Below are 26,340 nucleotides of genomic sequence, written 5' to 3'. Positions count from 1 at the left end.
TGATGAAGCTGTGTAGCTATGAGAGGCAGCAGAGGGCTGTGGCCAAGTTTGACCCATGGGAGTAGGCAGGGGCTGCAGGACAAGCCATGCATTTTGTGATTTCGAGGAAGCTTCTGGAATCTCACGCTGAGAGCCATACAGTTGCTTGTACCAGTAAGATAGCATTGCTGTGTCATCGTGAAGATGTTTGTGTATTGCAGCATCTGTTTTAAAGAGTCAGGAAGATGGGAGGATGAGCGGTGTGTTCATCGTCAGGGCAGAGAGCCGTGCTCCCAAGGATCTCGCCAATATTGAAAGGTCCCCGCAAGCTGGGCACCAGAAGTGGCCTTCGAAATAGCAAGAAAGTAAGAGGAGTGCTCCCATTGGCTTCCAGAGGGTCAGTGTTCTGCTTGGGTCTGGACAAGTGCCTCTAGTTGGGTTGTTGAGGCTCCCCTCTATTTAGAAATGGAAACAGCAGCCCCCTCCCAGGGTGGTCAGGAAGCCCCGGTGTGGGGCTGGTGGTGGCTGCACCACTTCCTCCCTGGAAACCATGCCAACATCAGGGCCAGCATAAGGAGCTGGGGAAGACCAGTTTTATCAAAGGAAAGACCATCATGAATGTACTGGAACTAAATGAACGGAGCCTTCAGTCACTAAGTTTGAATGCCCCATTTCAAAACCATTGCCTCCATCCAAAGTAACCCAGTCAGAAGTGGTGCATGCACCACAAAGCACCTTTTTGGCTATAGATGACACACAGGGATGAACACGGCCTCTCGGGACTTTTTTGCATCACCCAGCTCTCCCCAAGGACTCTTGATGTTGTCCTGTTTCACTGATGTCACTGGAAGAGACGAGGAACAGACCATGGGGCCTGCCTCTGCACGGTGAGACCCTTGGTACCAGCAGCAGCCTGCGGGGCACCTCCGGGGTCCTGGGTTTTAATTCCCCGACCCCTGGGGAAGCCCTGGAGAGGAGCCCAGGGCCGTGGGTGACAGGGGCACAGGGGTAGTGTGCGTGACATGCGGCAGGAACGTGCTGTCTGAGGCAGAGCCCCAGAGAAAGCACCTGAGAATACCTTCTCGTTCTTCCCTCCTCCCCGCCTTCCCGAGGTTCTGGCAGTTCTGGAACGTCCCTTGCAACCCTGTGGCCCTCCCTTCAGCTGGAGGCATGCCCCTCCCCAGTGCAGACCTTCCTGGTCAGGGAGGTCCCCAAAGCCACGGGGGCTCTTCCCTCGGGTCCCAAGCCCTGCGGGTCTGACTCCCTGGCTGAAGTCTGAGGACAGCACGTCCTCACCAGTGTGGTCACTCCATGACGGCTCCCAGCAGGAGAGGTCACCCAGGGATGCCAGGCACTTCCCACAAGGAGCTCATTCTCATGAGTTTATGTTATCGGAAGGTTCGTCCAGGAATACAAACATATCTGGACGCGGAAGGCTCTGTCTATTGCAAGAAAGAATGTAAGTTCCTATTCCCACTTCAGATCTTTTGTTAAACATTTATAGGCAGCTTTCCCATTCCCCGAGCCGCCTCCCCATAAAGTACCCGTTTATCAAAAAGGACGCTGTGAATAGAAGCCTCCACACGTGACCCGAGCGTCGCCGGTGACCTCACACAGTGCGGAGGAGCATGACGCAGAGTTTCCTGTGACCGGGAAGCCCTCCTGGTCCCACCATTGTTGTTCAGCTTCTGCCTGGGAAAAAACAAAGTTATTTACTGGGGCCTGGTGTCGTGTCATTCAGGCCCTGCTGGGAAGCGCCCTGTCCGTGGCGTCCCAGCGGCCCGGCTGGTAGCGGCCGCGTTCTCAGCGCTGCGGGGCTGCCCTGGAGGGCTGCACCCCTCGCTCTTCTGGGGCTGCTTTGGAGGTGTGATGGGAAATGTTTATTTTTCTTGCCAACGTGCTTAAACAAAGAGCTGTCACCCCTTTGTGCAGGGTCGTGCCACAGCCCCAGTGCCATGGGTGCCTGCGTGGGGCCATTGCTGTGACCATTAGCTCAGGTGCAGGAAGCTCTGAAAGGGGGCCTTGGTGTCCTGGTGGGCTTGAACTGTCCTTGCAGCCCAGAATTCACTGTTAGGTGAACTGGGTAGAAAATACAAGACGTAAAGCCGCCACTGGTCCTATGTACCCGCCATGGGCACGTCCTCCCTTCCTGGCCTCTGCAGCCTCCACTCCGTGGTGAGCTCCCGAGGGAAGCCTTCCCCGCTGAGCCCACCAGCTGCCCTTGAGACCCTCCTGCCTTCCTTACGCCCCCCGTGCTTTTCACCCTTGCAGGATCCTGGGTTCCTCCAGAGCAGGCGGCGCCAGGCCCACCTATAGGCGATTGGTAACCTGCAGCTGTTATTAGGGTGTAGATGTCTCCTCCCAGGCACCCTGCCCCTTCCAGGAGAGAACTTGGAGCTGAGGGTGCTGGAGGGCTGGGGTGGTGCATAGTCAGTGCATATTGCTGAGTTCAGAGAAGCTGTCTGGATAGTCGGCCCTCGAAGAATGTGCAATCTGTTGGCAAGTGGGCCCCCCACAAGGTAGAGGCCCTTTGTTGATAGGAGCGCCAGGCCAGGCCCCCTCTGCTGAGTGATCTGGGTCTCAGTTTCCTCATCAGGAAGGTGACACTCACAGGACTCCTGCTCAACAGGGCCGCTGACAGGGTTAGGTGGCTCCCGGCCAGCCTGTGTGCGGTGCTGGACTGAAGTGCTGCACACTCGTCCCACGTCACACTGAGCTTGCAAAGCATCATTTTTTTTTTTTTTTTTTTTTTAAGATGACCGGTAAGGGGATCTTAACCCTTGACTTGGTGTTGTCAGCACCACACTCTCGCAAGTGAGCCACGGGCCAGCCCACACAGCAGTATTTGAAGGGCCTCCTGACAGAGGCGACTTGTGGGGCTCACTTAGCAGCCAAGTGGGGTAGGAAGTGCCACACAGTGACAGGTGACTTGGCCCTGCTGTGGCCTCTGCTGGGGCTGCTGGACACTTTCTCGGTCATCTCAGAATGGATCGTGTGCAGTCTACACAGGGGAGGGGAAGGATGGGCAGAGGAGGCCGCTGGGCTGATAGAGGACTTCGGAGGCAGGAAGTCCTAACAGACCCTCACCCCCAGGTTTTAAGGTCAAAGTCACACTGTTAGGCCACAAGTAGGTGATGTGGGGTGGGGTCAAGCTGGCGAGGGTCAGGAGGAGGTGGGGAGGCCTGACCTGGGACCAAGGGCTGGCAACACTGTGGGAGAGCTAGGTTCCCAAGAACTGCAGGGGTAGCAGGGCAAGGGCAGGAGAGGGAGGCTGCCTGCAGGAGGGGTCAGCAGAGCCCTGAACCAGACCAGGCCAGGGTTGGGAGAGAGCAGGGCAGGGGTAGGAGGGAGGGAAGGAAGGGTGAGGCGGGAGGGTGTGGGCACCGCTGCATGCCCGTGGTTGTGCCTACACGCTCTGCCCTCGAGTGGGTTAGGCCACATCCAGTGAAGTCTTGGTTGGCAGGTGGATGGCACTGGTGACCACGAGGGCAGTTACAGGGGCAAGCCACAGCAGAGGCCAGCCTGCAGTAGGCAGGGACGTTTGTAGGAGGGGGTGCCAGGAGGTGATAATAGCTGGAGATGGACGACCCTACCCCATCTTTTGCCACAACAGCAAACAGCGCTTGACGGCCTGGAGTGAGAGGCCCTGGCAGGGTCTCAAAGGCTCTGGAGGGCCATCCCTGGCATCTGGGGGGCTGAGGGCCAAGCCTGGACCAGGCAGTCCACCCCTAGCTCCGTCTCTCCTTTGTCTGTCCCTTGAGAAGTGGTGAGAGTGTCCCAGCACAGGGTTCCCCTGTACTCCTGCAGCTGCCAGCACAAAGCTGGACCCTCTGTGGGTCAGGATAGGCCTGGGAATGGTCAGGGTTGTCCCCGTAAAGCAGGTAAGCTGTCTTGTACCTGCAGTCCCTCCTGCCTTCCCACGACTCAGCCAGTGCTCGGGCAGTGAGCACTGCCTGTTGACAGGGTTTTGTCTGGATGAGCAGAAAAACACATTCCTAAATTCAGGTTTCAATTGCATGACCATTTTCCTTTCAGTTGCATGCCTATTTTCCGAAAGGGATGACAGAATTCCCAGTTTAGTTCTGTGAGTGCTGTACCCACAACCACACCTCATACCGCCCTGGCCAGCACTGCAGGCCCACCTAAGTCTCTGTCTGTAAGGGGCATCAGCCCACCTCCCTGCGAGCCCCACAGGCCCCTGACGTTCATGCTCAGAAAGGCCACGCTTGGCAAACGGTCAGCACCATTGAGCAGAGCTCCCTTAGAAGAAGCTGTTGGTGGTGGGCAGCCTTTGCAGCCTGAGCAAGGGCATAGCAATGAATTAAAGCAGCATTGCTGGCCCTGGAAAGGCTGTGTTTGTACTTCACTGCCCTGGCAAGTTGGGGCGAGTGTGTGCCAGCCATGGTCTTGTCTGTGCCTTGGTCTCCCCTTATCCTCCCTGTGCGCTGTGACTTCTGAGAAGAGCCTGAGCTCCTTCAGTGAAGCACATGAGCACCACATGTGCCAAAGCACCCACCAGCCTGCCACACACCTCTGGGAGAAACGAGGGGTGAGCTGTCTGCTCACGCCAGCTGGCATGCGTGCTGTCACACGAAGGCTCCTGGGGCCAGATGACCACCTGGCTGCATGTCTGTTGGCACAGGCAGCCTGTCCTAGGGCTGTGCCAGTCTCCTACCCACACCTGTGGCTCCTCTCCCTAGGTGGCTGGAAGGAGCATCTTGTATGGAGCTAACTCCTCCCCACCTTGCAGAGGCAGCTTCTCTGCGAGTGTCTGATTGACGCAGAGCCCTGCACATAGTAGATGTTCAGGAAAGGCTTGCAGGAGTGAGAGAGTCATTAGGGACAGAAGGTTCTCTTGCGACTAGGCCCGTGGACTCAGTGCTTGGTCACAGCAGTAGCAGTGACTGAACATCACCAGGAGGAAGTGCTCAGCCACCGTTCATGCCTCTCCAGATAAGAGGCTGAATGTTCAAGGAACAACTTTAGCCCTGAATTTCCTCTCTGCCTCATGGACCTGACACCTGGCAGAGAGGCTGAAGCTTCTGAGTAAGCATGGTACATCAACATCATGAAAGACAGAAGAGCTTACAGGTCAGTAGGTGGGGATATCTGCATGCCCTGGGAGGTCTCAGCAGGGGTGGTGGTGTCTGCACCTGTCCTCCTGACTCCGGCGTGCTCTGTCTGTCCTGGCACTCTGCCTCTTCATCAGCCGCTCCTGAACCCAGGCTCCCAGCCCTGTGCCCAGCTGATGTCTAGTGCCTGAGTGCCTCCTGCCCCATGGCTTAGTCAGTCAGCCGAGACTTTGGGGCAGAGATGAGGACGCCTGTTTCTAGACCCCAGCCCTGGTGCTGCCACTGGCCCTCCTGCTTGGCCATGGAGCTGGGAGCAGAGACAAGTCCACAGCAGAGGCTGGCAGCACCTCGCAGAGCTGGCGACACAGGAGGATGAGGGGCACAGGCGACGAGAATGCCAGGTTCACGTCATGGGCTGCTGCTCACCGTCCGTGTAAGCCAGCCTCCTCGCTGGGCCTTCATTTCTCACCAGGAGAATGGGGACAATAACACAAGCCTTGCTGGCACCTGTGAGGATAAAATGAGATGTGACTGTGCCCCTAAACTGCATCACAAGACCGTCACCATCAGCGGGATATTGAGAAGCTAGAAAATGGGGCGGCCTGGGATGCCTAGGACCTTGGGGGCACCATTTAGCCCCTAGCTGCCATCTGGACTGTGCTAGCGACCATAGCTCACTCCACATGCCCGTGACCATGTGATCTGGGCCCCCTCTCCCTCCACACAGTTACCCCGACTTGACTAGGGAGGTGGGGCAGCATGGGTGCAGAGGGCCAGCAATTGCTGAGCGACACACTGTGGTCCAGTAGACATTCCTTGTGCTCCTGCCAGAGACATAGCAGGGCACAAGACATGGGTGGTCCCTCTTCACAGAGCTTACAGTGTGACAAAGCAGGGCAGGAAGCAGACGGCGATGACATGGCACAGAAAGCCAGCAACAGTTAAGAGCTGTTAAGAGGATCAGGTGAAATGATGGGACTCAGTATCATTCATTTTTAAAACCAAGCAGGTTATGGCAGAGTAGCTCCTGGAGAACCACCTTTCTACAGCTGGCAGTTGTAAATTCTGGACAGGATGTGAAAAACAACTGCTTGAAGGCACTAGAGAGCAACAAAGACATGGAATTGGGAAGCTGGAAGAAGGGATTGGCATGGATGGGCTTCTTGCTTTTTATGGCTTTTAACCTGAAGACTGGCCTTGGTTGATGCCACACAAGGTGGCTAAGATGAGGATAAAGGCCTGCACTCTTACCGTCTTGAGGAACCCAAAGACAGAATTTAGAGCAGAGTTAGGATGCCCCCTTGCCTCAAACCCTGTGTATAAACTCTGTTCATCTCTGGCTGATTCCTGAAATGTATGTTTATGGGACAGATTTCAAGCAGCTCTATTAAAGCTAAAAGAACTGAACAGAGGTTTCAGGGTCTCCCATGGCAGGGGAGACAGAGTTTTGAGTCTGAGTCTGGCCAACTTAAGTGCTTATTAAACAAAAATGTCAACGCTCTTCAAAGGAATATAACAGAATGTAAGGTCTCTATAACACATCATTCACAATGTCTAGGATGGGCTGGCCCGTGGCTCACTCGGGAGAGTGTGGTGCTGAGAACACCAAGGCCCCGGGTTCGGATCCCATATACGGATGGCCGGTTCGCTCGCTGGCTGAGCGTGGTGCTCACAACACCAAGTCAAGGGTTAAGATCCCCTTACCGGTCATCTTTAAAAAAAAAAAAAAAAAAAAAAAACTGGCTGAGCGTGGTGCTCACAATGTCTAGGATACAGCTCAAAGTTACTAAATGCATTTTTTTAAAAGGCAAAAGGAAATCTTGACCTTTACTCAAGAGAAAAGGTAGCAGAGGAGACTGAGTCCACGGTGACGGCTCACATCGGCATCATCAGACAAGGATATAGAGCTGAGCTCGACGACGTGGAGGAAATCTTGCTCAGTGAAAAGTAGGAACACTCAGGAGAGAACAGAATCTATCAACAAAGAAAACAATATCTGAAATAAAGAATTAACCGGGTGGGATTATGAGTAGGTTGAAGATAACAGAAAAGCCCATGGACTTAAAGATTAATCTACAGAAATGATCTAATATGAAGAAGAGAACAAAGATTGTAAAAAGAAATGAACAGAACGTCAGGAGACAGAGGCACAATATCAAAAGGTCTACTAGGCATAGTTAGAGCCTCAAAAGAGAGGAAGTAGAGAATTGGGCATAAAAGACTTCGAAGCCAGTCATAATGGAATATTTCCTCCATTTGGGGAAAGACACAAATGTACGGATTCACAAAGTTGAATGAACACCAAGCAGCATGAGTTAAGAAATCCTAATCTGGGCTCATCATAGTCAAACTGCTGAAAACCAACAGTAAAGAGAAAATCTCCAAAGCAACCAGAGGAAAAGAAAGACATGTTACATACAGGGAGACAGTCCCATCAACTGCTGCGGTCCCTTTTTCTAAAACTGGAGTCCAGAAGACAGTGGACTCACATCTTCAAAGTTCTGGGGGTGGAGGAACTAACCCAGAATGCTATATCCAGCAAAAATATTCTTCCAGAGTAAAAGTGCTATAAAGAGATTTCAGATAAAACCCACAAGCATTTGTCATCAGATCTGCTCTATGAGAAATGCTGAAGAAGCTAAAGTCCTCCCAGCCCTCCTGGGCTTGTCTGTCCCCTGTCCCGTGCTGCTGTCCCCGTGGTACGTGTCCACCTGCAGGCTTGGTTTGTCCCATAGGGGTTTTGCTGATGCCTGTCTTCCCCCAGGACTGGAAGCCACCTGGGACTAGAACGAGGCCCACCTGATCTGCAGCCATTACCCCAGGGTGGGGCTCGGCAGGTCACACGTGCAAGTAATCTGCTTGCACCTGCATCTACAACGAGCCTGCTTGCCGCAACCATTGCCAAATGATGAGATGCCAGAAGGGGCATGTGCATGTGGCCAGGGGTGGGCAGAGGAGGGGGAAGCCATGTGTTCCATTAGATGTACACTTTCATCTCGCCAGGAGAGGCTTGATTTGCAGAGGACCTGGCATCTCAGAAGGGGGTTGGTAACTTGGGGCAAACTTCAGGGTCTGGCAGATGAGGGTACTCCAGGGATGAGGATTTGGACTGATGGGTAGAGTGGCCATAGCCAAGGACTGGACTGGAGGTTGGTTAACAGATGCCAGGGGGCAGCAAGGACTAGGGGGCTGAGGGAGGCAGGGACAGGGTCAGGGCTTTAGAAAAGGGAGTGAGCGGGTCAGTCGAATGGCCTGGATGAGCAGGGAGGTAAAGACGGACAGACAGGAATGAACTAGCACTCGCTGGGCTGGTGTCTCAGGGCTTGGTTTAGGTCAACAAGTGTTTGAGTCCTCTGTGGGACGCCTATGGTGCTAGGCTGGGAGTGGCAAGAGGGGGTGAGAGGAATGAGCCCTCACTGCCCTCTAGGGAGGTGCAGTCTCTTGGAAATACAATGTGGAAAATACAGCGACTGGTGTGCCTAGGGCAGGTGGGCACTGTGGGCAGGGGAGGCAGGTGTGGGGGCTTCCTGGTGGGTGACCCCGTGAGGAGCTTGAGCAGTGACAGCAGGAGGGGGTGCCCCAGACGGGGAGGTGAGAATCAGCAAGGGTGCCCCACTAGGGGGCCAGGACCCTGTATGTGCTGTAGCCCTGTGAGGAGCCCCGTCACCAAGCTTGTTGGTATTTGTTGGTAAAGTTGTGATGTGTAAAAATGCCAGCACAAGTAACAGTCTGTGTGTGCTGGGGCAGAACTCTTTCATTCTTCCTGAAATTTTGACTACACGCTCACGGTTTTGATACGGAGCCCTGTCTGAGAAGGAGGGCACACAACGTGCCCATTACTACATAGACAGAGTGGGCGCGGCCCCAGGGGCTGTCGCCTTCTGCTTCGGTCGCCGTGGCGGCGAGAGGCGAGGGGCCCGCGCCTGCACGCCCACCCCAGCCCATCCCACGGAACACACTCAGCACACTTGTCATTTCCTGAAGCATGAGTCCAGTCTGCTGACTTCAAATAGGAATAAAATTCAACCTTCCTGAAGCCCGGCATGGCGTGAAGGTCAAAGCACTTTAAGCCGTCCACCGAGTGCGTGAACATTTCAGCGGGTGCGCTGGCAGTAATTGTGAAAGGTGCTTCCCTCCTCCTTTGAAAATGATTTCCTCCTCCTATACGAGTTTATTTTTCTTACTAGTCAAACACAATATTCCATTGCTCAGTGCCTTTGGCAGTATAAAATGTTAGCCAGATGAGTCACTGGCATGCCAAAAGCACCTTTATTATTTAAGTAAAGTTTTATTGAAGTGTAACAGAGAGGTGCGCAGATCTGGCTCTCCAGCTGGATGAATTATCACCAAATGACCACACTGCTGGGACCGCCATCCAGATCAGGAACAGACAGAACAGCCCCAAAGCCCGCCAGTCAGTGTGTCCTCCCAAGGAAGGCTGCCACCCCGACTTGTAACAGCAGAGATCCCTTTAATGCATCTTTGGGTGGCACATGACAGGAATCCTACAGCACATGCTTGTCTGTGTTCGTCTAATTTGTTCAGCATCGTGTGTGAGACTCATCCAGACTGTCACACGTGCCTGCGGCTGGTTTGTTCTGGTTGCCGTGCAGCGCTGCAGCATGTGGCGGTGGGCACTGGAGACTGTGTGATAGGTAGGCAGCATGTAGAGTGTGAGGACATAGACTTGGCACCAGGCAACCTTGAGTTTAAACCCTGGGTTTAAAGCCCTGGGTTTAAATCCCCCTTTCTAGCCACATGACCTGGGGCAGGTCACCAGCCTCTCTGAGCTTCAGGTCCCCATCTGGAATGGGCACAATAACCCCTGCCTCCCTGGGCAGTTGGGACGGTTAAGCATGAGAGCGGCACCGCCTTGGCTCCAGCTGGACACACACATGCTTCCTTCCCCTGCCCTGCTGGGTACCTGCTCAGAACACCCACTGTTGGGTGCACAGACCCTCAGTGGGACCCTCTGTGATACATTTTCAGCCAACGAGGTCCGCAAGTCATGGACTCTTACCACCTCTCTGAAGTTAAAGCCCCCACCTGCTCTTGTGGACGGACTGTTGGGTGTCCAGGGATGGTGGGTTCATGCTTGGTGCCCTTGAGGGAGCCTTCAGCAGCCCCTTAGACCTTGGTCAGCACCAGCAGTGTGGAGAGGGCCTCAGCCTGGTGCCATAGCCACCCCCGAGCGCCTCCTGCGTGCAGGCCTGGGTGAGGCACACTCCGCGCGTGTGCACAGTCCAGCCACATTGGCCGAGTCCAGTGTGTGCTGCTCCCTAGGCTGGTGCCCCTGCAGGTGGGGCCCACTTGCCCATTCCAAGGCCCTCGTGCTTTTCTCTGGCCACCTGGTGCATACCAGATAGGATTTGGCTGATTTCAGATCACCTAGCCTTGCAGGGAAAAGAAAGTCTATCCAGGAGGATTCTCTGGGGAGGGTGCGCTGCACATGTGTGTGTACACAAAGGCATCTGTCTGTCCTGATGCTCCTTGAGCAGACTGCAGCAGAGCCTAGCCATGTGACATGTGCATGCGTGCCTGCACGTGTAATGGTGCACGTGTCTCCGGCAGGCCTTCCGGAGCAGTACTACAGCCTCACCTGGTTCCTGAGCCCCATCCTCGGCCTCATCTTCACACCTCTCATCGGGTCTGCGAGTGACCGGTGCACCCTGAGCTGGGGCCGCCGCCGGCCGTTCATCCTCGCACTCTGCATTGGAGTCCTCTTTGGCATTGCGCTTTTCCTCAACGGCTCTGCCATAGGTGAGTGTTTCTTTAGCAGCCTGTGAGTTCTAACACGTGTGCAGCAGGTCCTGACCAGGGGCAACTTCTCACTCAGTGATGTGTGCGGTGTGAAATCGCCCAGCTGGCCCTCTGGGGACCGGCTGGGGCCGCCGTGGGTCGCCCTGGCGGTGACCACAGCACAGGTCGCTTGGCAGTGCTGGGGCTTCCCCACGTGGGAAAGCCGGAGGAACCTGTTCACAGGGAAACGCTTCCTGTTGTGATCATTTGTTTTTAATGCGTATCTGACACCACGTCCTGTTTCCAGCATTATTTCAGAAATTATCTTTTCTTTTTTTGTTCTCCTTCTCTTAGATTTGGTGTTGAAAATGTCCAGAACCTAGTTTGAGATTTGTGTTTTCGTTTCATGTGCCCATGTTTTGTTTTGCCTTTTTTTGTTGTTTTGTTTTTAATTAAAGCAGCTATGTGTAGAAAAAAGTTTTCTCCTTGAGGGGGACCCATCAAAACCGTTCAAAACAAAACCTTGCTTTCTGGCAACAGCTTTGTGAGACGGGGGAGCTCAGCCTGTTTTCGGAAGCACAGGGGCTTGCCCGTCTGCATCGGGTCAAGTGGAAGGCCGTGGTGCTGCAGCACTGGGGGACAGAGGCCCGGGACACGAGGCCTGCTCAGCCTCCCAGAGGCCTGGTGGGGATGGGGCCTCACCTCCCTGAGCTACCCTGAATGTGTAGGGCGGCCCCCCACCACCAGGTGATGTCTCCTGACCCAGAGGTCAGGGTGCCGTTTCCCTGGTGCCTGCTGGGCAGTGTCACTGGCTATCTCCCTGGGGAGCAGCCTTCCCTTCCTCACTTTTACCAAGAGGGAAACTGAAGCACAGAGAGAACTCTTTGACTTTCTCAAGGCTGAGTCCTTGGGGATGGTCCTGCCCAAATGTGGCTCAGACACAGCCAACCTGGGAATTCCAGCCCGTCGTCCTGGCTCCGTCTCATGCCCTTTTTCTGCGCCTCCTGTGGGACAGGGTATCTGTGTTCAGGCTTCACAGCACTTTGGGATGGGTCCTGGGTCCCAGATTTCAGGCCTGCCGCTGCCCCCTCTAATCTTGGTGCAAGAAGACACCACTGGTCTCCCTGGCAGTCAGTTAAGACCCAGCGTGAGCTGCAGCTCCAGGATTAGTCGTTTGATCTTGGTTCGGAGCAGACTCCCCTGCAGCAGGTGGGATTTGGCATGTGAGCACTACTTACAGCCCCCCAGGAGGACTTGTGGCAGGGTGAGGCCACGTCCCCAGGAGCCCAGGCCTCCCAGAGAATTAGCTAAAAAACTCTGGTGTTTTAGGTGTCATTACCTTTCTGATCCAGAATCCTCTGGCACTCACACAGTCGGCCGCGGTCTACAGGGATGCCTTGGTGCTGTTACCGTGCTTGGTGTGGCCTCCTAAGGCTAGTTCTTTGTGAGAAAAGCTAGAAGGCAACTTCTCTGCCCAGGCGTAGACAGGTGCCCTCGGCACGCTGACTCGGCGCTCCAGCTCAGTGGCCCTGCTTCCTGACGGTTGGGGCGGGAAGGATCATTCTTGCTTTTCTGTTCTTGGAGGTCAGCGAACAGCGAACGTGAACGGGGAGAAAACTAACCTTGCAAACCACAGAAACGGGAAAAGCAGACCCAGGCTCTCTACACAGGGTCCGTGCCACGGGACCCAGATTTCTTCCTGGCACAGACAAAAGCCAGTGCTGTTTCCTACCCGCCTCCCCCCAGGGGCTTGCTGGGTCAGCTGCCAAGATCTGACCTCCCCTGTGTGCTCTGTCCAGGGCTGGCCCTCGGCGATGTCCCCAACCGGCAGACCATTGGCATCGTCCTCACGGTGCTGGGGGTGGTGGTCCTGGATTTCAGTGCTGATGCGACCGAAGGGCCCATCCGTGCCTACCTACTGGACGTGGTGGACAGCGAGGAGCAGGACATGGCCCTCAACATCCACGCTTTCTCTGCCGGTAAGCGCTTGCACCGAGCGTGGCCAAGGCCTGTCCTGGCTCTGGGCCTGGCGTGGGCAGGGTGAGAGCGTGTGCCAGCGCCACCTCAGGGTGTGCTGGCGGGCCGGGGCAGTGAGCAGCATCTCCAGAAGGTAACCAAGGATGTCCCCTCCTGACCACTGAGCCCAGCAGGACCAGGGGACGGAGGAGCTGAAGCGGGGAGGGTTGGACCAGGCCCATGTGGGGGTGACGTGCTCGCCAGGTGGATGTGCAAGGGCCCTGCACTGACCACTCCCTTTAGCCGAGCACTTTTCACGCATTTCGGGGCCAGCGCTCAGTACAGAGTGGCACACACAGGACAGCAACGGATCCTGGTATTCGTCTGCTCTTAATTTATTAAGCAGATAGACATTCTGTTTAATTTAATTAAGCTAATTAAATTCTTAATTTTTCGTAATTTGATTGTGCTGTTCATTTATTAAACAGAAATTTTATTAGTTCAGATTTTTTTTTTTTCTTTTTTTTAATGATTGTATATATTCATGGGGCACAGAACTGGCCGTCAGCATGTGTGCCCAAGATGTGGCACTCAGGCCAGTACTGTCAGCATGCCCACCCCAGGTCAGAATTCTCAAATCACATGTCAGCTGGAGTTTCCTGTTGTATTTTTCCCTGCTGTCTTCTCATTCATCCCCAAAACTGTCCCTTAACATCACTGTGGTTGGCGGCCCCGGCCCCCACATGAGGGTGAAGCCCTTCTGGAACTCTCCCTGCTCACTGCTGCCTCCCTCTGCTCCCGCGCAGGCCTCGGCGGGGCCATCGGCTACGTGCTGGGCGGGCTGGACTGGACCCAGACCTTCCTGGGCGACTGGTTCAGAACGCAGAGCCAGGTGCTCTTCTTCTTTGCCGCCGTCATCTTCACGGTGTCCGTGGCGCTGCACCTCTTCAGCATCGAGGAGGAGCAGTACAACCCGCAGCAGGACCGCTGCACCGAGGAGACCACCCTGCCCAGCACCCGCCTCAGTGCCCTTGACAGGGGGGCGCAGCTCGGCGGCTCCCTTTTCCCGGACGAGGTGCAGTCGGAGCACGAGCTGCCCCTGGACTATCTCAGCGTGGACATAGTACGCAGCAAGAGCGACTCGGTGCTGCACGTGCCCGATGCCACCCTGGAGCTGGAGCCCGAGCTGCAGTTCCTGCACGACATCGAGCCCTCCATCTTCCAGGATGCCTCCTACCCCAACACGCCCTGCAGTACCAGCCAGGAGCTCCCGCAGGCCAAGCTGTCCCGCCGGTCCACGTTCCTCAGGGAGACCATGAAAGAGGATGACACCCTGCTCGATAACCACTTAAATGAGGCGAAAGTCCCCAATGGAAGCGGATCTTTGCCAAAAGATGTCCCCAGCAGCTACAGCAGGGTGGACGTGAAGCCCTCGGCTGTGTCTGCCTCCGCACGGCGGCGCCGGCACAGGTTCCACCGGCAGGCCTCCAGCACCTTCTCCTACTATGGCAAGATTGGGTCCCACTGCTACCGCTACCGGCGGGCCAACGCGGTGGTCCTGATCAAGCCGTCCCGCAGCATGAACGACCTGTATGACCTGCAGCAGCGGCAGCGGCAGCGGTGCCGGCGCAGGAACCAGAGTGGGGCCACCAACTCCAGCGGGGACACGGAGAGCGAGGAAGGGGAGGGTGAGACCACCGTGCGCCTGCTGTGGCTGTCCATGCTGAAGATGCCCCCGGAGCTGATGCGGCTGTGCCTGTGCCACCTGCTCACCTGGTTCTCCGTCATTGCTGAGGCTGTGTTCTACACCGACTTCATGGGCCAGGTCATCTTCGAAGGGGACCCCAAGGTGAGTGTTCAGGCCCCTGAGCGGGGCACGCAGCTTCTCAGCACCCCCAATTCTGTAGGCTGGGAGGCCACTGGTTACGACAGGCCTCTGCATCAGGGGCCTCTTCCAAACCTACCTGATGGCCCCTTGTGCCCTGGTGCCTGTGGGTATCAGGGATGTGTAGGGGGAGGCACACAGCAGGCAGCTGGGCATCGTGCACCTCTATGAGGTGGTTGGGGCATCATGCAAGCCCAAGATGGGGGTTCGCAATGGGGTCCAGTCACGAAGGCCAAGTGCTGTCACAGGGCAGGGTCACTTTGAGAAGGCCAAGTGGGGCTTTGCCTGGGCTGTCTGTTGCCGCACATCAGACTGCCCCAAAGTCAGCGGTCACAATAATAACCTGTTGTCACTTGTGCCAAACTCCGCTGGCAGTTCTTCTGGTCCTGTGGTACCAGCTGGGCTCACAACTGTGGCTTCATTTGCCACCTGGCCAGGAGGGCCAAGATGGCACATGCTCAGACCTCCCGTTCCCTTCCTGAGCTCAGCCCTTCTTTTTCCGGGTCTAGTCTGAGCTGCTCCATGTGGCGTCTCCAAGAGGGCAGAGGCAGAGGCTGCAGAAGAGTCACTTCTGCAAGTCTACAGCAGCCCAGATTCGTGAAGCAGGGACAGGGGCAGGAAGACTCCACCTCTTTTGGGGGGAGGGGTGGCAAAGGGCTGGGAGGGATTGAAAACTATGTACTGGATAGTGACCTGGACTTGGGGGTGACTTACCTGCCGTTGAAGTATAAGAACCTCCTTTGCACAGAGGGTATAGCAGATACTCTGCTAAGCCCCAGTCTTGTTTTTGAAACAGGCCCCCTCCAATTCAACCGCCTGGCACTCCTACAATGCCGGGGTGAAGATGGGCTGCTGGGGCCTGGTCATCTACGCTGCCACCGGTGCTATTTGCTCAGGTAAGAGGCCTCTGGGTTAGGTAAGCATTCACAGCGCAGAAGGTGCTCAGCGATTGGAAATATGCACAAGGGAATCCTGCCGCTTACAAGGTGGAGGTGTCAGCCAGACTCTGGCTTCTGCCTGAACAGGGCCGTCCTTCAAGGGAGAAGCATCAAAGTGCGTATGTCCTTATCTTAAGGAAAAAGGCTCCTATTTGCTGATGCCAGGAACCAGGGTATTGCTGAGACCTCTTTGGAGGCCATCCTGCAGTGTCCCCTCCAGTGACACTGTCCAATGTTGATGGTGCCGTCCCTAGCCTTCCCTAGGGAGCTCGGTCAGCAGTCAGAGGAGCAGGAAGGAGCAGTGTCCAGTCTGCATGGATGAGAGGATGCTTCCGGTGGGTGCTGCTTTGTTTCAAAAGCTGGGAGTCTGGGTGGCAGGTTTCATTCCTGGGAACAGCACGCCCACAGTCACCTTAGGGGCTGGGCGTGACTACAGTCTGGGGGTCCCCAACTGAGTCTGTCCTCCTAGCAGCCTGAACCACAGAAAAGGCCAGCTTTGTTTCAGTCTGAGCTGGCTTGAGGATGACCAAAGTCAATACCACACGGTCACCCAGAAGCCGGCATGACAGTGACCCAGTGTTGTCACTGCTTTAATAAATCCTCAGGAGAGCACTGGAGCCACTTCCTGGAGGAGGTGATGGTTGAGCCACTAGGTCAGGAAGGGTGAACAGGAGACCAGAGAGGTACCCACAGGAAAACCCGCAGTGAGCAACCTGTGACCTGAGGCAGGACTGCCAGTGCTGCCCTGCTTCAAGAGGATGAAATCGTCCTGGGTTTAGGGCCAGGGAAGGCAGCAAGTGGGCCTGGCTTGGTGGCCTGGCAGGTCAGGGAGGCCCCCGGAGGCTGCAGGAAAGGCCAGCTTATGGGATCTGGGACCAAGGAGGGCAACTTCTCTCTGAGGTGCTGGGGCCACTGGAAGCTCCAAGTTGTGAGCTGGGAGCGTTTGGGGACACATGCCAGCCCTGCCTGCCTGGGCTGCGCCATGGCAGCCAGGCCAGAGGAGAAGGTATCTTCCTGTATTTGAGAGGGCCGAGGTTCAGCCACAGGAAGCAGGCAATGTCCAGGTAAGGGATGGGACAGCAGAAGGAGACGACAGGAGCGAGCACTTGGTCAGTGTCCCTGTGGTCCTTCCTGCAGCCCTGCTACAGAAGTACTTGGACAACTACGAACTGAGCGTCAGGGTGATCTACGTGCTGGGGACGCTGGGCTTCTCCGTTGGCACAGCCGTGATGGCCATGTTCCCCAACGTCTATGTTGCCATGGTCACCATCAGCACCATGGGCGTCGTCTCCATGAGCATCTCCTACTGTCCCTATGCCCTGCTAGGGCACTACCACGACCTCAGGCAGGTGCGTCCAGCCCAGGGCCCCTCTGCTCCCCTGCCCATGGAGCTCAGCCCCTTCCCCAGGGGATATTCAGGACTCCGCTTGTCCCCTTCGGTCCTCAGCTTTGAAATGGCTCCTGACAAGCCGACAGAGCTGCTGCCTGCCCCTGCCCCTACAGTCCCCTCAGACACGGCGGCCACGCACCCCTGAGGGGAGGGAAGCTGCAGACAAGCACTGTCCCGTCTGATAGACGGTGAGCCGCCCGGCAAGTCCGCGCTTCCTAGGAGCCACGTTTAAAAAAGTAAAAAGACCGATGACATTAGTTTTAATAGCATATTTTATTTAACTCTGTATATTTAAAACATTATTTCAACCTCTATCCAATATATAAACATTAAGTATTCTACATTCTTGCTAAGCCTTTGAAATTCAGTGTCTCACACCTGCAGCACGTCGCAGTTCAGACGAGCCTCGTTTCAGATGCTCAGCAGCGGCAGCTCAGGTGGACAGCACAGCTCTCAGTCTTAACATAGATCCTTTCAGAGGGGAAGGAAAACACAAGTAAAAAGCTCATGTCTCCTTCCGAAACCTAAACTATGTTTATTCATCTAATCTCTTACATAACTATTAAAGCAAAATAAATGTGCTGATTAGATGCATAGCAAATACGGTAGTAATGGAGATCTAAGTTAACAGCGTTGTTTTTTAAGTAAACTTTTAAATTGCAGTACGACATGACTACTGGATCTTAAGTGAGCAGCGTCATGGCTTTTGGGAAGGAAAAACACACTTGTAGAACCCACCCAGACCAAGACAGAGCCTTACCAGGGCCCAGAGCCCCTCGGGCCCCTCCCCTCTCCCCAGAGGTCACCATTGTGCTGACATCTGACACCATGTATTCCTTTTGCCTGTTTCTGAGCTTTGTACAGTGGAGCATCTGGCTCCTCGAGTCCCCCGTTCTCTGTAGCTCACTCACTGCTTGTGGGGGCAGCCTCGATGAGCTTCACGTCCCGCGGTGGGACCACATTTGTCACCCACCGTCCTTTGATGGAGTTTGGGTGATAATGCCACGCCTAAATGGGGTTGGTGAAGTTGCTTCCACTTTTGTCCCCTCCCATGAGCTAGAACTTTCTGCTTCTCTTGCCTGCATAGTGCTGGGTAGGAGTTGGGGATGGGGACTCAAGCAGGAATGGTTCCCAAGCTCAGTGAAAGGCCAGTTTTGTTCTCAGACTTTTTTTTTTTTTTTTTGATGACTGGCCAGTACGGGGACTGGAACCCTTGACCTTGGTGTTCTCAGCATCACACTGTCCCAAGCGAGTCACCAGCCAGCTGAGTCACAGTCTGCACCTCTGCTGTGCTGGCTGGGATGAGCCTCCCCGACCCCTCACACGTGTTCCCTCTCTTGCAGTATGTCAACCACAGCCCCGGGAACTCCAAGCGAGGCTTCGGCATCGACTGCGCCATCCTGTCCTGCCAGGTCTACATCTCCCAGATCCTGGTGGCATCCGCCCTCGGGGGCGTGGTGGATGCCGTGGGGACCGTCCGTGTCATTCCCATGGTGGCCTCCGTGGGCTCTTTCCTGGGCTTCCTGACCGCCACATTCCTGGTGATCTACCCCGAGGTGTCGGAGGAGGCCAAGGAAGAGCAGAAAGGCCTGTCCTCCCAGCCTGTCGGTGACGGCAGCAGCGGGGGCCGCGAGAAGCCCACGGTCCTGAAGCTCTCGCGGAGGGCGGGCCTGCACGCGCTGGTGGAGTCGGAGTCTGTGGTCTGAGCCACACTCCTGGTGACACGTGCTCCCAGGCAGGCGCAGGGGGCGGCGGGGAGCAGCACAGACAGGCCTTTCCCAACATGTAGGTGACATTCAGTAGTCATAGGGTAGGTTGAGCTCCTAGGCAAAAATGCCACGCTAATTACTTTTTCCACAATTAAAAAAAAAATCATTTGAAATCTTTTTAATTGAAAAAGATCTTTTAATTTCAACTTTGTCTTTTATTCTGCAGGTATATTATTCTGCATGTTTTTACATGTAAAACATTTACAATATAGACAATAAGCAATTTAGAAAAAAATAAGATTTTACATTTCTAAAATTATAATTGAAAACAAAAAGAATCTGACGTCCTTTGCTATATCTTATCTGAATACTTCAGGTAATAGTAGTGTAGTCAGTGACTAAGACATTTTATCAAATTTTTTCTCTGGACACCTACAGGTATTTGGACCTTCTGTCAGATCTTGTCACATTTTGTTGGTGCTGCAGCTGTTGGAGAGTATTTTTCTTTATGATTATTTTAGAAGAAAGCATTCTCTTTTTCATAACTGTGGTTTTCTTAGAAGACCAGTGTCTGTTCTTTCCTCGGAGAGTGTGACACTTGGTGCCCAGGACAGCCCTGCTCCTGGGCGGGGCCCACACCAAAGCTGGGAGGAGCCCTGGGGTGGGGCAGGGTGCCAGCGGGGGCACCCATGAGCTCTCTGCGTGGCCGTGTGTGCGTGTGCATGTGTGCGAGCGTGTGTGTCACAGTGCCCTCCTGGGAGGCCGTCAGCCCCTGCAGACCCCTCCCCATATCAGGGAAGGAAGCCATTGGCTCCGTGTTGCACTTTGATTTCGTCTCTAAACCACGTGCTGGGGAACCCTCGGCAGAGCTTCGGGTGGACACTGCCTCCCACGTCCCGCCGCAAGGCTACCTCGGGTATGTGTGGGACAGCGGCCTTGGGACCGGGAGCAGGAGTGTGTGGGGGACCTGCGTGCCAGAACCGTCGGAACTCTGTGACTTCCTCGCCTGTTGGCCCTCTTGACGCTGGAATTTGGAACAGCACAAGAAGCATGCGTCTGTCTGGACAGAGGAAGGCCACCTCGCCAGAAGGCTTGTGAGTGTCTTCGATTTCAACAAATAAGCAAAACTCGGACTTGGGGGAAGTACAGTCGTCATATGCTGCAGCTACTGGAAAATGTTTTTCAAATCACCATCTCTCTCTAACTGAGCGGTTTCTGCTCTTGTCTGAAACGGTCTAAGCTTCCTGAGATCAGGAGAAAGAGGCCCCCTGCACACTACATGGATAAAGTCAGACAATTGTAATATTTTTGCTGCCTCGAGTTAATGTTTTTTAAATAAAGTACTTTAAAATGCACGAGAATCATGCTGCAATATGGTCATTCTAAAGCAAATATGTATACACACATATATTTCAAGATGAAACTAAACAGTTTTTAAATAAGTTACTTGAATTTTCTGTGCATTTAGAGGAATGACTATGTTTAACTTACTTGACAGCCTGTGGTCTTGCCGTGTCTCTTGCCACTGGTGGCACTTTGTAGGTCGTGTGTCTTGTATCAGGTAGCAGCAGTTTGGTGCCTGTTCACTTGGGGCGTGTGATCATGCCCATGAGGGCACGTTCCACCAGGCCACGTGTCCTCCCTCAGAAGCCCTGGACCACGGAGGACTGACTTCAGGACTCGAACATCTTCTGTATGTGTTAAACCTGCAGAATGGCCTTGTGAGTCCTGTGCTTGGACAGGGAGAGGCCGACTACTGAAAGCACTGCTGGCATTGCTGTGAACCCTTCCCCTTCCGCCAGTGGGAGCGTCATCAGTGGGGCGTTCTGTCTCTTCTCCTCGGGGTGACAGGCACCCGGGGCTTCCTCCCCTCAAGCCGGGCATCTTTGCAGCTCACTCCTATGCAACTCGATTCTTTTTTCTGGCTTTAAGATTGTAGCTCCTCCTTCCAGAGACATTTGCTTGATTGTCAGGACTGTGGCTGCCAGTCGTGGCCTCTGTTAGTTGATTTATCATGCTTCTTATCCTGGTGACTGGAAAACAGAAGCAGGAGAGCAGAGAATATGGGGTGGGGGTAGGACTGACCCCAGTCAAGATCTGAAACACTCGAACCAAACACATGGCTCCAGCCAGGAGAGCTGCACCTCGTCCAGGGCGCGCACCCTCCTATGCAGCGCTCACAGAAGCCGGGTGTGCAGGAGGCTCAGGGCCTGGCTGTGACTTGAGTTTTTGGAGGAAAAGGGGCTTGGCAGTCACCACCTGAAGAGCTATTAACCCTTGAGATCCTGGGCTTAGCTTGACCGTGATCTGAAACAACAGAGACAACAAAGATCATTTTGTGTTCACGGCACAGGCCTTTTTAAAGTCACCGTTGGGATATTAATGAAGAAATGATCGAGCCAGTACAAGGCATGGCTGTTGTCTTCTCAGCAGCAGGAGTGGCTGCACACTCGGTAGAATTGTAAAGCTGAAAGCCCTTCAGATATTTGCAACCAAAGTTTTTCTTCCTGTGTAGATATGGTCAGTGTCCAAAAGGAAAGGGAGGTTCCTTGGGTTTGGATTTACCTTGGGTTAATGGTGGAGTCGGTTTCTGGAGCTGCCTTCCTGGGAGGCAGGTGCTGGTGACCCAAAGGCCCTTGCACTCTGGGTGGGGTCCTCAGCTAGGTGCTGGGAGGATCACTTAGCCAGATCTTTCTGCCTCAGCCCCTCCCTTGTGATGAGATTATTTCAAGATTGCACTAACTTGAAACCATCCATGTCATCACCTTGTGTCTTAAGAAAAGCTGAGAAGCTGGGGTCGGCTGTTACACAGTGCACTGGTGTTGGTCAGATTGTCGCCCAGGCGATCGTGTTTTCTAATGTTGTATCTCAGGCAGACACAGGACGGGGGCGGTGGGGATGCTGAAGTGCTCCCCCAGTCGTTCATCTGCAGCCTGTTGACAGGAAAGGAAAGACTCTGGTGGCCTTGGCCGAGGGGAGAGGGCTGGCCGGGGAGTCCCACACCCTGAGTGCACACCCTGGAGTTAGACTTGTAGCGCCCTTGGGGTTGCACAGGTCTGAGGCCGGGAGCTCTGAGCACTCTGCCCGGTAGCATCTGACAGAGTTTCAGTCGACTAAGGGCCGTGTAATATGCACTTACTACCAAAACAGAGTAACCTGCATCAGATGTGTGTTTTTGTTCCTTATAAAAGTCACCTAAGTAAAGAATCTCTTAATGATGCCCCTTAACACACATGGCAGACATTTCCAAGTGCAGGAATGTGACCTGGAGTGGAGGGGTTGGTGGGGAGGAAGCCATGGGTGTTAGGCCAGGCCAGCCTGCCTCCAATGGCATTGTGATGTTCCTTGAGGCTGAAGGGCTGGTAGTGGGGTGTTCAGTTCTTCTCGGCCTAGGGCAGGGGTCTTAGGGGGAAGCATCTGACCTGCCCCACTGAACAAGCCAACCCTGTCCGCTGCCTTGAAAGCTTTGGGACCTCTGTGAGGGCCAGGCCTAGGAGAAGTCATGTCCCCCAGGTGGTGGCAGGAAGGCTGAGCCGCCTCAGCTGGTCAGTGCCTCCCGCTGTGTTCAGGGGTGTGGAGAAGCAGGCTTGTGACCACTCAGAACCCCAAAGTGGAGCCTCTGTCAGCAGCTGCAGAACGCAGCCATTCATTGTAACCACGGGGGTGGTGGGGGCTCGTGGGAAGCGCCCTGCTCCCCTGCCTCGTGGCCTGAGGCTTGGGTAGCATGTCTGATAGTGCTCTCAAAGGTACCAGCCTTCTGCGCTGATGGTTCATGCAGCAGCCAGATGGTGACACCTGTCGCAGGCCAGGTCTGTCAAACACACCAAATATTGCTGTTCTCCCTAGATACTAACCAACTTCGGGAAGATGTGCTTAAACGTCACTGTTCCCAAGCTGTTTTGCTTCTACCTAAGCTCTCGTCCATCTCTTTTAAGAGACACCAGAACTAAGTGTGCAATTTACACGGGTCCTCCTGGGACAGTTGCTGCCAGAAGCATCATACCTGTCTTCTTGAGTCACATCAACCCGAGCTGTTTCCAAGACACACCGTCGTGCTGCTTCCAAGCCTGGCTTCCTAGGACCTGTCTTGAGGGCCCTGCTTCTGAGAGCTCCTGGGGGACTCTGCCCAGCACCCACCAGGAAGTAGTGTCAGTTCAGTTCTGGGCTCCACACAGCTCTGCACATGCTGCATGTTTGGGGGCCCAGCCTGACGTGGTCCTCGTCACCTCACATGAAGCCAGCCAGAACCCCCAGCCTGTCCTCAGAGCTGAGGGTCCCTCCTAGCAGCTTCCCCTTGTCTCCCGGGGCTGCCAGGGCCATGGCTGTGGGTTGAGACTGTCTCTTGGTGACAGAATGACCCATGTTGGAAATGCTTCTTGTTACCAGAGAGACTCCCCGGGCATCTCGGAACAAATCTATTTAGTTCCATTGTGAACTGGTCACAGGACAATTTTTTTATCAACTTATTAAGTTGGAGCACTATAATAGCTCTTGCTGATTTTAGCAATGATATGTGTGTGTTAAACACATAATGTAAGTTTTATGAAGAAAAGGGATTATAAAGAAAAGTAATATCGCACGTGACTTAACTTTTGTGTTAGGTGGGGAAAGCGACCTCGTGTCATGTCTGTTTCTACACAGAGGCCTTGGCTTTGTTCCGCTTCTTGGCCAGGCAGATGTCTGCTGCATGCCGTGCAGCTCCACCTCTGTCCTGCACACGTCTGGTTTGTGTAGCGCTCTGACTCCTCCACGCGCAGACGAGCCTGTGTCTAGACCACTGCCCCCCTGGCATGTTTCTTTGTTACTCTGTGGTTGACTCTTAATAAACTTTTCCCTCCATGGTGACATCATGGGTGTGTCTGTGTCACCTCCCCATGGGTCGTGCTCTGCCCTCCTGGAGCTGGAAAACCTGGGGCCCCTCCCTGGGACCCCCAGGCCAGGCCTCCTTCAGCTCAGCCCTCCATCCTTGCACCCTCTGCCTGCCTCACCTTGTGGCTCTGGCCCTTCTTTCCAAATGCCTTTTGGGGTGGGGTCTCGTGTCCTCCCCCTGCTAGAAGATTCCTGACTCCTCTAAAGAGAGCATTTGAGGGAACCAGCCAGCCTATGCTTGTGTGGCCAAGCCGGGTGGTGGACAGTAGGTGACCTGGTGTGTGTGCCGGGCCTTGGTGACCCCACTGTGCTGCAGGGTCCTGGGCTGGCTGGGTGAAGCTCCCCTGGCCTTCCCCCGCAGCATGATGGGTCATCTTGGGTGAAGGGGGACCAGACGCACCAAGGTCACACAGCTGTTGGGATTTGAACCCAGAGTGGGCAGATTTGTTTAAAGGCCCCTCTGACCTGGGCTGTGGGGCACAGGGGCGCTGCTGAATCCGGGCGCAGAAGAGGCCCCACCCAGGCGGGGTTGGGGTGTGGCAGGGTCCGGCTTGAGCCCCAGGTAGTGGGAGAAGGGCTCCGATGGCAGGGGAAGCCTGGAACCCCCGCCCCCGGCTGCGAGTCCCCGCTCGGCCACTCCCCCGCTGTTACCAGGGCGCCCCGAGGGTAAAATGCAGGCTGGTGGCCCTTTCGTGGGGACTGAAGGGATGCACGCGTTCCCACGCCTGCAAGGGCGCGGACTCCAGCGCCTGCAAGACGGGAAGGGAGCCGGGGCCGCCCGGACTCGAGAACCCCGAGAAGAGCGCGCGGCGCCCCCTGCCGGCCGCCGGGTGCTCGCGGCACCCTCCGCCCCCGGCCAGGTCCCCACCAGGCAGGGCGGGGCTGCAGAAGCCTCGGCGCACCCTAGGCTCGGGGCTGGGCGCTGGGGACACACAGGAAGGTGCGTACCCGCTGAGGGCGGCGGGACCCGACATCCCGGCGCTTCCCTTCCAGACGGAGGGGGGCGCTTGGCCACCGCGCGGCAGTCACCGCAGCCACGGAGATGTCACCCCAGGACCGGGCCGGAGCGGTGGGCTCCCGGACGCTGCGAGCCCTGCACCCCGGGGTCCGACCCGCGCCCGGATCCCCCTGCGTGCGGGCGGGGAGGGCGGAACCGGCGCCCCTAAGCCCCTGCCTCAGGGGAGTGAGCGGCGCGTCCGGGCTGGAGCGGGCACCGTGCAGGGCGCCGAGGCAGGTGAGCCGGGGCAGGCGCGGTGCGCACATCCCACCTGAGCGGCCCGAGCGAGCAGAGGTTAAGCCAGGTGCTGCGCCCCTGTCCTCGCTGCCCTCCCAGGCGCTTGCCGAGGGTGTGACCTGCGCCCCTAGTGGCCGTCACGGGGCAAAAAGCAGCCAAGAGCGCGGGAAATCGGTGTCCCAATCCCGTCCCAACCCGCACAGCCTTCACGTCTTAGTCTCCACATATGCTGATATTAAAAATTTCTGATCCTAGGGCCGGCCCGTGGCTCACAAAAAAAATTTTTTTGTGTGTGTGGATAAAAAATTAGACCACTGTGTAAGGTTTTGCAATCTGTATTCTTTTGTTCAGCAAAATATCTTGATGATCTTTCCTTATTAGTGCGTTCTTTTAACATCTGCTTAGCATTCCACAGCATTGAGATAAATTTATATACAGTGAGATGTAGAGGTATTGAGTGTGCAATTCCATGAGCTGACAAATGCATACACCTGTGGAACCAACGCCCGGTCTGAAGAGAACACGTCCCTCTCTCCAGAACGTTCCTTCTTGATTCCTTCCAGTGCATTTCTCACTGACATGGCAACCACGGTTACAACTGCAACCGCCATAGATTCGTTTTATCTGTTTAGAACTTCACAGAAATGAAAACATGCCATTTGCGGCCTTTGTGTCTGGCTACTTTTGCTCAGCAAAGTGCTTGAGAGTTGCACAAGTTGTGTACATCAGCAGTTCTCTTGCTTTTTACTGTCATGTACTATTCCATTGTGAGGATATCCCACATCCATTTTCCAGATGATGGACACCGGGTGTTTCCAGTGTAAGGCTGTTACAAAAAAAGATGCTATGAACATTCTTGTAAAAGTCTCTGTTTCCATTACTCTTGGGTAAATAACTGTGTAACTGCGGAGTTATAGGGTAGGTATGAATCTATACGAAACTGCCAAGTAGTTCTCCTAAGTGGTAATGCTGTTTTTATCCAGCAAAGCATGAGCATTCCACTTGCTCCATATTCTCACCTGCATTTGCTGTTGTGAGTCTTTTAGTGTTAGCCATTCTGATGAGTGTCAAGTAGCATTTCATTGTGGCTTAATTTGCATTTTCTGGGTGCATCCTTTCAAACTGGCCATCCATAGCTTCATTGGTAAAGTGTCTTTGGCCCATTTTTCATCTGAGCTGTTCATGTTGTTATTGATTTGTAGAAGCTCTTTATATATTTTTGGTAAAAATCCTTTGTCAGGAATAGCATTGCAAATATTTTCCCCCAGTTTATGGTTTCTCTTTATTTTCTTAATTATGTATTTCGATGAAGTCCAATTTATCAATTTCTTTCTCTTGTGTTTAGCATTTTTTGTGTGTTCTCTCTAAAAAAATAAAAATCTTTGTACCAAGGTTGCAAATATATTTGCCTATGCTTGCTTCTGAAACTTCGAGCCTTACACTGGGGTCAGCAAACCACCTTGAGTTAGATTTTGCAGGAGATAAGAGGGAGCTTCTCCCGTTTCCTTGTGCTTATCCAGTTGTCACAGCACCATTTGTTGAGCAGACTTTCCGTACTGGACTGTGCTG

General features: G+C 54.6%; 1 protein-coding gene across 1 annotated transcript in view; it reads left to right on the top strand.

Moving 5' to 3' along the window:
* SLC45A4 (solute carrier family 45 member 4) overlaps positions 1-18,886 on the top strand; it is a 56,537-nt gene extending 37,651 nt beyond the window's left edge. Inside the window, exons 5-10 of the mRNA XM_063079621.1 lie at positions 10,623-10,811; positions 12,590-12,769; positions 13,553-14,595; positions 15,428-15,527; positions 16,707-16,918; positions 18,303-18,886. Of these exons, the coding sequence (XP_062935691.1) occupies positions 10,623-10,811; positions 12,590-12,769; positions 13,553-14,595; positions 15,428-15,527; positions 16,707-16,918; positions 18,303-18,665 (2,087 nt within the window). The 3' untranslated portion in view covers positions 18,666-18,886. The remainder of the gene's footprint in view (positions 1-10,622; positions 10,812-12,589; positions 12,770-13,552; positions 14,596-15,427; positions 15,528-16,706; positions 16,919-18,302) is intronic.
* The last annotated feature ends 7,454 nt before the right edge of the window (positions 18,887-26,340 follow it).

This window comes from Cynocephalus volans, chromosome 15 (genome assembly GCF_027409185.1).
Source record: "Cynocephalus volans isolate mCynVol1 chromosome 15, mCynVol1.pri, whole genome shotgun sequence".
NCBI lineage: Eukaryota > Metazoa > Chordata > Mammalia > Dermoptera > Cynocephalidae > Cynocephalus > Cynocephalus volans.
The sequence above is the reverse complement of the archived record's forward strand: the minus strand, read 5'-3'. Positions and strand labels throughout refer to the sequence as shown.